Here is a 13,236-nt window from a genome sequence, read left to right as displayed (position 1 = left end):
AGAAACAAAAAAGAAACCCCAAACAACAAAGGAAATGGGCTACAGCACACTTAAGAGTGAAAATGTGCATAAACTTATTAATATACTTTAGCTTTCCTGGAAAGAAACCTGGATAAACAATACAGAAACCAGCCTAGTTGTAGCACACCTAACCTGTGCTTGAATATAAAATTTAAAATGCCAAAGTGATAGCAATTTCATTTGTAATCTAAGTAAGTGATGAGTTTGTTTTCTTTTAATTTAATTGATATTTGTCAATTCATCAAACTTGAATTACTTTTCAAGGACAGCTTAATTTTGACAGGCTTCCTCTGGGGAAAATACCTTTACTTGCCAGTTAAGCTACCCAAACCCTTTAGTAGCCCACCTAGGAAGATGCTGGAGTCTCCTGACATATCACACTCTGGCTAAGGAGTTACTCACTGTCATGGAGAATTCTGAATCTTCGGGGATTTTTTTTTTCTGAAGTGCAGTAGCCCCAAATTTTAAAATAACTGCTCTTACCTTTGCAGAACTGAATGCTTTTATCTGCCACACTACCTAGAAGGTTTGGGGTTCTTTTGTTATATACTGCCAATTTTAAATTGGATGCAAAACCTGAATTTTCCTTCTTAATTTTGTCCAGTTTTCAACCTTATACTTTTGTGCTTTTTCACATTCATTTTAATTTGCACTGGAATTAAATGTTGTGTGTCCTGAGCTGCTTGTGTGACCCCTCCTGAGCATTTGCACACAATTTCCAAGTAAGTAAAGAACACACATCAAGGTCTAGTCTTTTTTTATCTTAAATATCTGCATTTCATTTAATGCAGCTTAAACCCATCTTTGTAAAAACTTTATACAAAACTGGAAACACTGTGCACAAGGGAAGGTGATCTAGGATAAAACCCATGAATGTATACATTCCAAGTTATAGGAATTCTGACTATTTTAGAGTTTGCTGTTATTTATTGTTTGTATAAATGGTAAATTATTTAAAGAAGTTTTATATGAGAGCATTGAAGTGGCACTTTTAGAGTTTGCTGTCTGTCATTCACATGCAAAGTACAGGCTTTGTCACGTCTGAAAAGTTTAGTTTCAAAAGCATTTTCTGAACCTGCTTAATGCACTTTTGCCTTAACTTCAGAAAGAACTGAGTTTGTCCCTGTTTGCGTGGGGGTTTCCCAGGAAGGCTTTTGAAACCTGTTTCTCTCCTTTAGCATTCCTTTACTTATTTACTTGTTTTTATTTACTTTAGTGGCATTGTATGTCCCTCAAGATAAGACTAAAACTGTTAAGTCCTCACAAGGCTTGGACGAATCAAGATAGCAGGTAATCTGCACTATACAAAGCGTAAAATGGATGGCTATCTCGACAGCCCTCTTGCATAAGAGGTGCATGATAGTATTGCAACTTCCATTTTAAAAAAAAACCAAAACAGAAACAAAAAAACCCAGAGTTTGTAGAGTATTTTTGTCTTCGAGGGGTAATCTTTTTAGCTTAGTCATCTTCTCCGAAGCATGATCTTTTTCCATATATCTACAGTTAATAATACTACTAATATCTTAGTAAACTTTGATAATAAAGCAAATAAAAGTACACCTTGAGGAAAACTCTCAGTGTCTACATCCTTAGTTGCATAAATACTGGGTACTCTGCTTTCTCTCATTACAAGCACCGACCTTGGTGAGGCATGATGTTAATAAAAAGCAGTCTGTAGTTCCTTTTTTCAAGTTATTGGCTTTGTGCACTTTTCGTTGATGTATAATATACCTATTATAGAATGAAATACATACAAGTTGCAGTGTTGTTCCTTGGCAGGCTTAGCAGCTTTTTTTGACATTTTAATTTAAGGAAATCCATCCCCAGACTAACTGCAAAGGCTTTTGCGATAGTGCAAAGTCATCATTACATAGCTACTGCAAGTTCACCATTATACTGTTTGAACAGGAACAGTAAATACTAACTGCAGATCTTACAGTGGGTTATATACCATATCACTAACTACTTCATCACAAAGATGAGATTAAGGCCAGACAACATTTCTTTAGTGCACAGTATAAATAAGCTGTTAAATCTCTGACACTGAAAATTATCTATTCTAGACCCGATTTTCAAAACATTGGAATGAAAATCTTAACTGCGAGAGACACCAGTAAAACAATCCAAAAGTCTGGTGAGATATTACTGAAGTTTATTTCTGGAAGAAAAATATTCCAAATACAGGGGCTGGCCTCGATGTCCTGTTCATTTTATTTCTGGAGAACTCCCAGCTAATTCAGAAGAGGCTTCCCTTTGCTGTACTGCAAAAGTCTTAGCTCTGAGATAATTTAAAACTGGGCAAGACTTTTAGTTTTGACAAAAACTTGGATAGGTAAGAGCTGTCTATTTCCATTTTTATTAGAATTTGAAATATTCCACAGCTGGAGTGATTGTTAAGAAAACTCTTGAGGGTGATGACATTCTCTTCTATACAAATAACCACACAAGGATGTCATAAAATGAAATCTCAGATATATGATCCGAAAATTTCCATGAAGTTCACTACGTTTTTAAAAAGTTATTTTTTTCTGAATTTGTTCCAAGCATGGAGCTCAGCATTAGCGCAGATCTCTGGTTATATGATAACTGGTGATGTGGCAGTACCAAAATAATCCCTGAGTATGTAAAATCATGACAGTCTACGGTCTCATAGTACTACCAAGGAAATATGTCCATTACAGTATCAAGCTAACATGATTTTATTGGAATTTCACACAAAGAAGGACAGAAGGATTCTAGGTATATCAGTAGAGTCTGATTTTATTAACTGGGCATGAGTTACCCATATGTCTTATAGGAAGTGCCACAAAATTTAAAAAAATCATGAGGAAACTTGTAACTCATTTTTCTTATTCCCGCTCAAGAACTTTGACATATTATGAAATATACTTTGCAACTTTGCAAGGTTGGTAATTCCTAACATTCTGGGGTTTATGGTTTGGGAGGTTTTGTTTGTTTTTTGTGGTTCTTTGCTATAGTGCAGTTTAGTTGCTGGACTTGAAAAGCATACCAATTCCTCACCTATCAGCCAAACAAACTTGAAAATACAACCCAGCCTGGTCCCCTCATCTTTTGCTCAAGTTTCCAGTCTCACAAGTTTTTCTGTTTACTGCCCATCACACAGTTTATCCAGAATCTCCATCCGCACCTTGAAAGAATATCTTAATTTCAATGATAAGCAGATTAACAGATTTCTGCATGTTTCTTCTGGTCCCCCCCACCTACAACCCAGTCTGTAATTGTCACAGGTGCCTGTTCCTGTGCTCTGACAAGAGACTGATTCATCAGAGCCTTGACTTAGACAGGGTTTATTTTGTGTTGACTTCTGCACTGCTGCTGTAGAGCTATATGAAACACATGAATGGTCTTACATGGCACAGGTTTCACATATTTTAAAATATTTGTAAAGAAGAATCTTGATAAACGTCTTTCATGGCCTTAATGCAACCATAAATGTAAATTATTTTTATGTTTTCTGGCAAAAGCAATAGTAATGTTGGTGTTTCCTGAGGTGGCCGTGTGATTCTGAACTATTCAAATACATAACAAATGAAGGAGTCAGTATATGAAAAAATCATAACCCAAGTTACATATGATGTATACTCTCCCCCTGTAGTATAATACATGACTTGTATTTACTATTTATTCTCCTGAAGCTTTATAAATAAATATAAACTATGCACTAATACTTATGAGCAGGCTAAACCAGGAGTTTCCAAAATTTTGCTCATGGGGCCTCTTAACGCATGCATGTGGGACAAAAATGAGGCTGTACAACATGATTCAGCAGCATCACAGTGTCTTCTCAGTAGGATAGCTACAGCTAGGATGGGCAGAATAAAAGCTTTGTCAGACATGAGTGGCAAATAGTCACACTCTGGAAACTGATAGCCTAAAGATTTTTCATGATGTTATGAAAACTACTTAAGGACCAAAGTTCTGCATGTTAACATGAACAGCCCGAGGGTTTCACACTGTGCAGTGCAATGTAATGCAACTCAATAACCTCACTTTCTGTAATTTCATATTACCTAATTCAGCAGCAAGCTGAAAGGTACTTTGTAAATTTTCTGAAGGAGTTTGAAAGTCAAGGGGAGTTCTCTTTAATAATCTGATTTTCTTCATTAGTCTGTCCAGAATTTTAGCTTTCTCAGAATCTCACTATATAGGTCATATATACCATATACACTGTATGCTGTACATTTTTGGAGAGTGATGGTATTCTGCACCACAGATAATTTCAAACTGCGTGAAGGGTCAACTGCAGAAAAGCCCTCTGAATTTTCTGAGTGCTAGTCCTCTTGTCACATGGAGGTTTATCAGCTTTGCTTTTGAAAAAGGACAGATTTTGTCCCCTTATATTTCAACTTCTCTTTGTCAACCCAGCAGCCATTGATACCTGCTGAAGACAATCTTGTAGTTTGAAAGATAGGTTTCTGCTAATGGCAAGAAGGTGCATCTTTTCTGGAAGAGTATACATTTTTTTAATTCTCCAATGAACACTGAATGATGCATGTTTATTAAACCATGCAAGCAGCATGCAAGTACACTGAAGGGATAAAGGGCAGTCATTTTGATATTATCTCCATTTTCCTACATTATTCCAATATACCAATTCTCTTCAGTATGATCTTTCAGCATATGTTTAAGTTACTGTTCCTGTTATAACTTTACTGTTCTTTTCCAAAGTTCCTATAATTTCACAGTAATGCAGCTAATTTCCACTGAAGAAGCGAATTTGTATAACTCACTCCGTTCCTAGTAAGTAGGACACAACAAATTAGAGAAAAATGTACTCTATAAAAATGCTATGTTCATCATTAGTCCCTCAAATTTGCAAAATTAGTATTTTTTAACTTAATAATTAAAATCCATATGTCAGCATTCATCTGACTTTATTATTAAAAGCTGTTATAGTTATGTGTTGACTAATAATAACGCATCATTGCTAAAGTAATCATCAGTTCTCCAACTCATTTTCCAAGCAGGCAGAAAACAAGCATAAACACTAGAACCTCTGCAAAGTTCAACTCACATTGTCTTCACCTAGAGCTCTAGAGAATGTGTAATTTTAATACAGAAAGTGCAAACTTCACAGACACACAAAAGAAATTATAATTCACAAAGCTCGGTGCATCACTCCTATCTTAGACAAGTAATTTCCCATTTTCCTCCCCTCACCTGCTACTCTGTTCTCCATAGATACTGTTATTTCAGCACTTAGCTCTCCTACCTGGATAGATATCCCATGTCTGCAGAAGATGAAGAAAAAGGAGATAATAATAACAACCGTATTACTCCTCATGAAGAAGTCATGACAAATTTGAAACCCTTCTCCTCCCCTAGTTTTAGAGTCTCAGTTTCATAAGGTAAAGAGAAGAAAAAACTTCTGAAGTATGGGAGGAATGGCAGAAGGAATTTGTGCTTCACTCTTATATGTTCTTTTCTAGTTTTTTGCTCTTGTACAACTGAATTAGAGAAGAAGAAACTTGCATGCAATTTTCAGATAGCTTTAATTCCACCTATGTTCCAGTGCCTCATTAATGAAAACAGTAAAGTACCTCTCAGAAAAGTGCTTCAGAGTGGCTAAGCAAGGCACTGAGCAGGAATACAAGAGGTACAAGGATTTAGCAGAGTTTAAGCTATTCAAGTGTAAGGGCAGGAAGCTTACTTTGGCAGGCCCAGTTACTAATCATAGTTGTAGGCTTGAGTGCTGCTCTGTTTTGATCATGTAAATTGAATTAACTCAATCTAATCTGAATAAAGCAAATTCATTGTCAAAGACTTAAAAAATTCTGATTCCTTTCCCACTGGGTATGATTACTTGATTAAAATAGTTACAAGCCACACAGAAGAATACATATCATTTAAGGAATCATAACTTCAAAGAATATGGCTCTGAATAATTTTTTTGTGTGCGTTTATCTCTTCCTGCATGCCTTGTCTATTTGTCTTGTCTTGCTCTTTTGGTGAATTTCTGGTGCTTGTGAAAAGAAGAATGAAAACACAAGCCATAAGAAGACAAAATATAGGACAGATGCTATGGAAACTTCTGTATTACATCTCAGCAAATTATTCTAGCCTGAATCTGAACTCCCATGATCTAAGGTGATACAATGATTATTAAACTTGTCACTTAGTAATTGTTGTATAATAAGGATAAAATTTATCTAGCTGTAGTACAAGGATGGAACAAGGAAATTAATGAAAATAAGTGACTAATCAAGGAAAAAGAAACTGGAAAGACAAATCATCCATCTTCCTGCCAGTAAAAGGCTGTTTTCTGTAACTATTTCCAGAGTTCAGCTGCCTGAGCTTTAAATGTCAAAAGCAATGGAGCTTTCACAAATCTGCTTTAGAATACTCCAGTTTTACTTCAAACAAAGATTTACTCATGGTGAAAGGCGATGGCACAGCTACCCCATTAACACTACCCAGCACTGTACACAAGAGACAGGGTCTTCCTGACGCTGTATTGGTGCTCCCATGACTGTGCAGCTTCCTCCAAAAGTCTTTGAGTTTACAGTCTGAAGGCCAAATCCCAACAAAGATAGTCATTGTGAATACTACCTTAATTACCTGAATTATCTCTTTGGGTCATCTTGTCTCCATTACTCCTAGGGAGTGGTATCTCACTCTTTGACCCAGTGAACAAGGTAGTACTCACCACAAATATTAGACCATCAGCTTTAAACCAAAAAAGCTGGTTTGGTTTAGATCATCGTAAGTGTGTTGAAAAAGGCATGATGTAAATATGTGTACAACTCAAGCCCTATAAAGGTCTCTCAGGCTCCTATGTAAGGAAGGACTAGAAGATTTGATGCTCTGGAGCCTGACACGCAGCTCACCAGCTTACACAGCAGAGATAGCAGACTGCAGGGGAAAGCGGTATGACGGATGCTCACTTCACAGATTTCTCCTTAAGGAAGGACTCATATTTCTTTAAGAAACAGTTATTTTTGTAGGATTCTTCTGGAAGTTACACCTATATGCAGCACTGGCCAACACTTAAATCTTTCCCGATTTTCCAGATATGTTTTAGGAAGCAGTGATTGTGTTCCATCAAGCAGCAGCTCTGAGAAGAGGACTCATTTGGAGAGTCCTGAAAGTCTAGTGGTGAGAGATATCCGGCATGTGGTCCTGGCACAGACACCAAGAGGCTGCAAAGGGACTGTGGAGCACCTACCATGTCCTGATGGTTAGCTCTAAGCAGTTTCTTTCCAGCATCTGGGCTTCCTGGCTTGCCCTCCTCTCTCTAATACAATAGAGGAAGCTGTGACAACTCACTTAATTGCCCTAAATCATAACAGCGAAAGAAACCTTTTTGGCTGTGACAATAGCTAATATGGGCTCCCCAAAGAGATACTTTGTCCCAGGGAGAATTTCCAGTTTGCTGTCATGTTGGTAAGACTATGCTTACCACTTTGCAGCACCTTCTATGATTTCTATACCATCACTGAGGTGAGGGAAGATCCATGACAACTAACCTTGTTAAGGGTATAATAATACTTCTTTTTGCCTAGTATTTATCAAATATCTTCCACTTCTGACGTGTCTGAAATGCTACTTCTGGAAGCAGCGTACTGTTTTGAGACTATGTAAGCATAGGATTAAGATTGCTGATGTAAAGTTTCATAGTAGTTCCTGGTTAAATATGGTTATCAGCTATGTTCTGCTCAGTACAGTTAGAAGAAATGGCAATCTAGAAAAATGTTATTTTCTTCAGAAGCTATTGTAAATACTTTATTGCCACTGCATACTGAGCTGGCTGCATGCATAAAGAGAATATGTTGTTTAATATGAAGACTTGAAGTAAAACTAGCTGAAAACCTCTGGGCAGAATTAATCAGGATAACAGAATCATTTAAGTTGGATGAGACCCTTATGATTGAGTCCAATCATTAATGCTGCCAAGTCCATCACTAAACCATGTCCTTAAGCACGTCAACATGTCTTTTTAAATACCTCCAGGGATGTCTTAACAACAATTCTACCTAGATCTCCATCCCAAAAAGAAAAATGTGAACAAGATTTCAGACATGTATACAGACTGAGTTTTAAATCTTCAAACTTTTGTTTCCCAGTTGAAATAAATCTTATTTTTAATTTAAGAACTCTGTTTGGGCATTAAATGTACCACAGATTATAGACTCCTGACAAGGAAAAAAAAGGTTGCCCAATTTAGACTTGATGAGAAAGCACAGGAAATACATACAGGACTGGTCAAAGGGTGGAAACTCAGGGACCACACTGAATTCATAAATTGAACAGAAGTATGATTTATCTTGTACCACTTAGAACAGGCAGATGCTGTATGCCTTTGGAAAAAGAGTTTTTCTTTAATGGGTGCCATTGCATGAATTGTTTTCAGCAGTTTCTTCTGCTTGTGACAAAGTTGGCAGCATATACAAGATGTATTTTTTCCATCTTCCTTCTACTGGTTTACTGTTCAGTGTACTCAGATTTGTCTCTGTTTATACATTAGACTGAAACAAGAAGTTCAACAATTACCACTTAAATGCATGTAACAGCTATTTAAGAGGAGATTTCGACACTGGCTTTGCTTGGACTGCTTGCAACAGCCAGTGCTCCCCAGCCTGGAGAAGGTGACAGCCTTTTCTCCTTTCTATACATAGAACAGGAGATTTGCAGGCAGTAGCTAGTACATTTACTTAGGAATGCCCCTGAAGGGTAGATCCTAATCACTATTTCATTGTGAACTCTAGTAGCAAGGATTTAGCTAGGATCTCAGTCAGGGTGTGATAGCCCGTATCTATATGGCCAAGGAAATGTTTGTTACACTATTTTTACATCTAAGGCTTAGCAGTAATGGTTGCTTTTGACAATATTTTTAGACCAAGCTGTCTTTATTCAGTTACTTTCCACTAGAAATACATTTTTCCATGGCCCCCTTTCTAAATAATAGAAATAAGTAACTTGACAATGACATACATCTGCTTCAGCCAGAGTCATGGGGAGAGTCTTAGTCTGAATAGTAATGCATGACTGCTGCTAAAATTTGAGAGGCAAGATAATCCTTTTTTTTCAAATTCTTGGAGGCTTTCCTAGAATGATACATACTTATTTACATAGAAAAAAAAATCAAACACAGGACTGCATCATTGCATCTCTACAGTTTTTGAAATGTTTTGACACATTCACTGAGATTTACTAGGTAATTTCACATGCTTGTCTGGCAATTTATAATCCATTATTTTGCATCTACAAGCTGCATCCTTGAGTTTATTTTATGGCATACACATAAAGTAAACTAAATGACAACAGCCCCTGGCCTCTCCCTTTTATCTATGGGAACGACCTTCAGTAAATGGAATCCAAAGGACATCGCATATGCATTTTGATATATATTTATAGTAATGGGAATGTTTCTGAGTAAATGAGGAAGCAAGACTTGGCTTAGGGTAGAGTGACAATGCAATTATTTAATAAACCATGTGTCACACTAATCTCTCAGGGTCACTATTGAATCAAAATGTGCACTTTTTGAAACCATCTTTGGGCCTTGTTTTCATAATGTTAGCTGCTGAGAAAGTAATTTAAGAATTTGGCTTTCTTCTCTGTAGGCTGATGTGTTTCTGCAGTAAACTTGGGATATGTATGAAATACAGCATAAAACATCCACTCAATTAAGGGCAGAATTAGTCCCTCCAAATTGGAAATAGATTACTATTAAAGGGGAGAAGTAATTAAGTATTGTGTACCGCAATTTTGATGTTACTGTGGACATTATAGACCAAATACTTTCTTTCATTTAATCAAAAATCAATGAAGCGACTCTGTTATAAAAGGAGAACTATAAATAGAGAAAAATAAATCACACTGGATAAAAGACATGGGATCCACCCTGATTTTCAAGGCATAGAGCAGATTTACATGGAAAATAACTTTTAAACGCTGGAGGAGGAGAAAAGAGAGAGGAAGGAAAGGTATGCCTGACTTGCAGTTTAAGATTGATTTCTGCTGCAAGGTCAGGAATGTTGGAATTTTAAGCGTTTGTTTTGCCCACTATTTGGAGTCACTTCATATTTTTGTACTAGAGCTGAACTTCTCCAATGATAAATATGTTCAGCTCCAGGCATTTGGTTTGTCAGCAGCTGGGAGCAGAGGGAAAACCTTGCTTATTTTCCAGCCTTGTGATAACTCATTTGGAGAGCTGCCGTTCCTCCACTTCCAAAACCATTTTTTTTCTGGAAAGGTTATAGTTGGATGATCGTTATTACAGTGTATTTTTTTTTTCTTAAATCTTATTATGTTTTTGTTTTGGACATAGGTCTTTAGAGCATCATAAGGTGTACCAGCACAGATACAAAAAAAAACCCTGTTTTTTTTACTTCTTATATATAGACCAGATTGTAACCTGTCTTCCATATTATTTTAATGAAACAAGAACAGAGGAAACAGTATTTAGCAGAAGCAGTGCTGTGGGTTAGGCAGTGCAGTGCTACAGTGGCACTACACTAAACCTGAGCTCTATCCCTTTGGAACAGTCCGTAGACACGGGGAATATATGCTGTACGTGGCATCACATATGATCTTGTAGAAGCATGGGAAGCTGAGCCAATGTTCTCATTTTAAAAAGCAAGGGAAAACAGAAAACCAAAGTTTGAATTTCAGTCTAATATAAGTGTGGCCAACCTGAAGTAATAGATTTATGCAATAAAAAAACTAGTATACTTTTACTGGAGGTTTTTATCCTTAATTATATAATTCACATTAATTACCACTGTATAACAATTTGCACAACTCCTCCTCTTCTAACTAACCTTAAGTTATACCACTTATTTAAAACACTTGGAACAAAAGAGTAGCTTGTATTACCTCCAGCTCCATGTGTTTTTCTTCCTTGTCATGGTCCTTCAATTCCTTTTCAGAATGATCATCACAGTTTTCTAAATGACAGATGTGTGGAACTTTGGTAAGTTCATGTTTAGCTTGCTTTCTTTGAGAAACATTCTCTCCATGAAGACAATTGAAAAATGCCTCATACAGTGGCAGTTCCATAAACGCATCATCATGTCTACCATCTGCTTCCTCCTCTTCAGATGAAAAATCACCTGCTTCTCCTGCCTCACATATATGGAGTTTAGTGTTACCTTCATGTGATAAAAATTTAAAATCAGAAAACGTGATAGCACTTGGTTTGTGTTTTATGACTCTGATCTCATGGCTCCTTTCTGGTTTCTTGTCCGATCTTTTTTCTGTGAGGACTGGCCATTCTGTGTGCAAGGGAAGGTGTAAAGAATCCTCCCTTGGCTTGTGCCCTGAAGAACAGAGTAATTCTTCACAAAGGTGCTTTGTCTCAGCCTGATTGGTGGCACAGACACAGGCTGCAACCGCGCCAGACTGCAAGGATGTCTCACTGAGATCCAACAAGGATGACGCAGACAGCAAACTAAACTCAGGTTCCAGTAAAACATTCTGAAATTCAGATGGACTTGACTGTTTTTCTACCTTTCTTTTGTATTCTTCATATTTTGCTTCCTTTGGAGTCCCCAGGCATTTGACAGATGTAAGATAAGGTGAGCCCTGTGCTTCCTCATAGATATTAGTTTCCATTCCAATGTGTTTCATCCATCAGAGATCAGAATGACTTCATTCTTGATTTTCTTAAGAAACATAACTCTGCATGTGTAGCCAGGAAATCTGTTCTTATTTTTTCAAAGCCATGATCACACAATCATGAATGCCTGCATTCTTGTACAAAACATCTAAATCCTCTCTGCTCCTGAAAAAAAACAAAAACAAAAATCAGTGGTAACCTGCTTGCATTGGAGTGCAGCAACAAAAGGAACCCTGAAACATGAAACTCCCATTTCAGATTTGATTACCAATTCTCTTCAAACACATGTGATGTATGCAGATTAAATGAACTTACAACATGAGAACCTTGACTTGTTTACCTTAGAGACTAGGAAAGAACTGGCAAATGCAGAAATGGTTTTTAAATATTGACTTTATGTTTTTAAATATTGACTTTATTGACACAATGGTTCAGAATCACTCAAGGTGATGTTAGATATCATTACCAAAACATGCCTCTGTTCACTATACATTTATTGTCTGTTAAATCACCAAAAGCTACTAAGATGTCATAGGGAAGAGCAAGGAACCAATGTAATTGACAGAAAAGAAAGAAGATTTCAATATAGGTAGACTTTTCTGTAACTCTTGATTTCTGTGAATTGCCAATGTAGTGCAGCATCTGTCTATTTCCAATAAATTTGGAAAGCAAAAAGAGTAGGCTAAAAATATCAGACAGCTTCAGTACTACATCAGAGTTGGCCATGTCTGGTTTCATCAGTCTTAACTTGTGTGCTTACATCTAGGCTGTGCACCTCTAACATATGCAAATAAGGGAACAGCTCAGGAACCAATTCTGCATCACTGAATAGCTTACATTCACCCATACGTGCAGTTTACTTCTTGTGACAGACTGAATGTTGGTAGCATTTATTTTAATGATTGTTTCAGTACTCCATCTCTGAGACAGCAAACCAGAACAGAAGCTTTTAAAAATAAAAAGAGAAGCCCAAGCCTTTGATGTATGTGACAAACCTGACAGTGATGAGGGAGACATGTCAGAAGGGAGCACTGATTGTCAAAGTGGGAAGCAAGCAGAGTAAGATGTTGGCATGTGACGTGCCTCTCACTGCATGTGCCGTAAACTGAACAATGCACAGCAGCTCAGCCTATTTTAGTGCTGGTTAGCTTTTATTTTAGTGTTACAGACATATATTAGCTAATAGAAACAATAATGTTACACATACAGAAAATTTGGATTTATTACCTCTGTAATTTGAACTGTAGCTGTAAAAGGTGTGAGCATGCAGGTACACACTTCAGGTAGACTTCCTCTCAGCTATTGCTAGCTATCTAATACTCAGACCTTATTGTAAGCTGTCTAGCCTCCTGCTGGAGTTAGTGGAGATAGAAAAATGCTTCCAGAAGGTAAATGCTCTCACTTCTCTTGGATACCTATTTTGACATGGGATGAGTCTCCCTCCTAGCGTGACTGCCTTATCCTAAACTATGGAGAATTCTAGCCAAAAGTTTATATCAGTCACCCAGCTTTTAGATTTTCTCCAAAGCCTTGGGTTAGCAGAAGTGACTTCATTTTCAGAAGTCCCGAACACCCCTGGTGTTCTCAGGTGAGAAGACAGTTTGTGCTCACTTGCCATTGCTTCTGGTGGCTGA

General features: G+C 37.1%; 1 protein-coding gene across 2 annotated transcripts in view; it reads right to left on the bottom strand.

Moving 5' to 3' along the window:
- Positions 1-13,236, bottom strand: part of STARD13 (StAR related lipid transfer domain containing 13) — a 300,610-nt gene that overhangs the window by 241,620 nt on the left and 45,754 nt on the right. For both annotated transcript variants that reach the window (XM_062615055.1, XM_062615056.1), the window contains exon 3: positions 10,861-11,767. In XM_062615055.1, the coding sequence (XP_062471039.1) occupies positions 10,861-11,613 (753 nt within the window). In that variant the 5' untranslated portion in view covers positions 11,614-11,767. The remainder of the gene's footprint in view (positions 1-10,860; positions 11,768-13,236) is intronic.

This window comes from Pezoporus occidentalis, unplaced genomic scaffold (assembly GCF_034315485.1).
Source record: "Pezoporus occidentalis ecotype Australia unplaced genomic scaffold, CSIRO_AGI_Poc_V1 ctg18, whole genome shotgun sequence".
NCBI lineage: Eukaryota > Metazoa > Chordata > Aves > Psittaciformes > Psittacidae > Pezoporus > Pezoporus occidentalis.
This window is presented reverse-complemented; position numbering and strand designations above follow the sequence as displayed.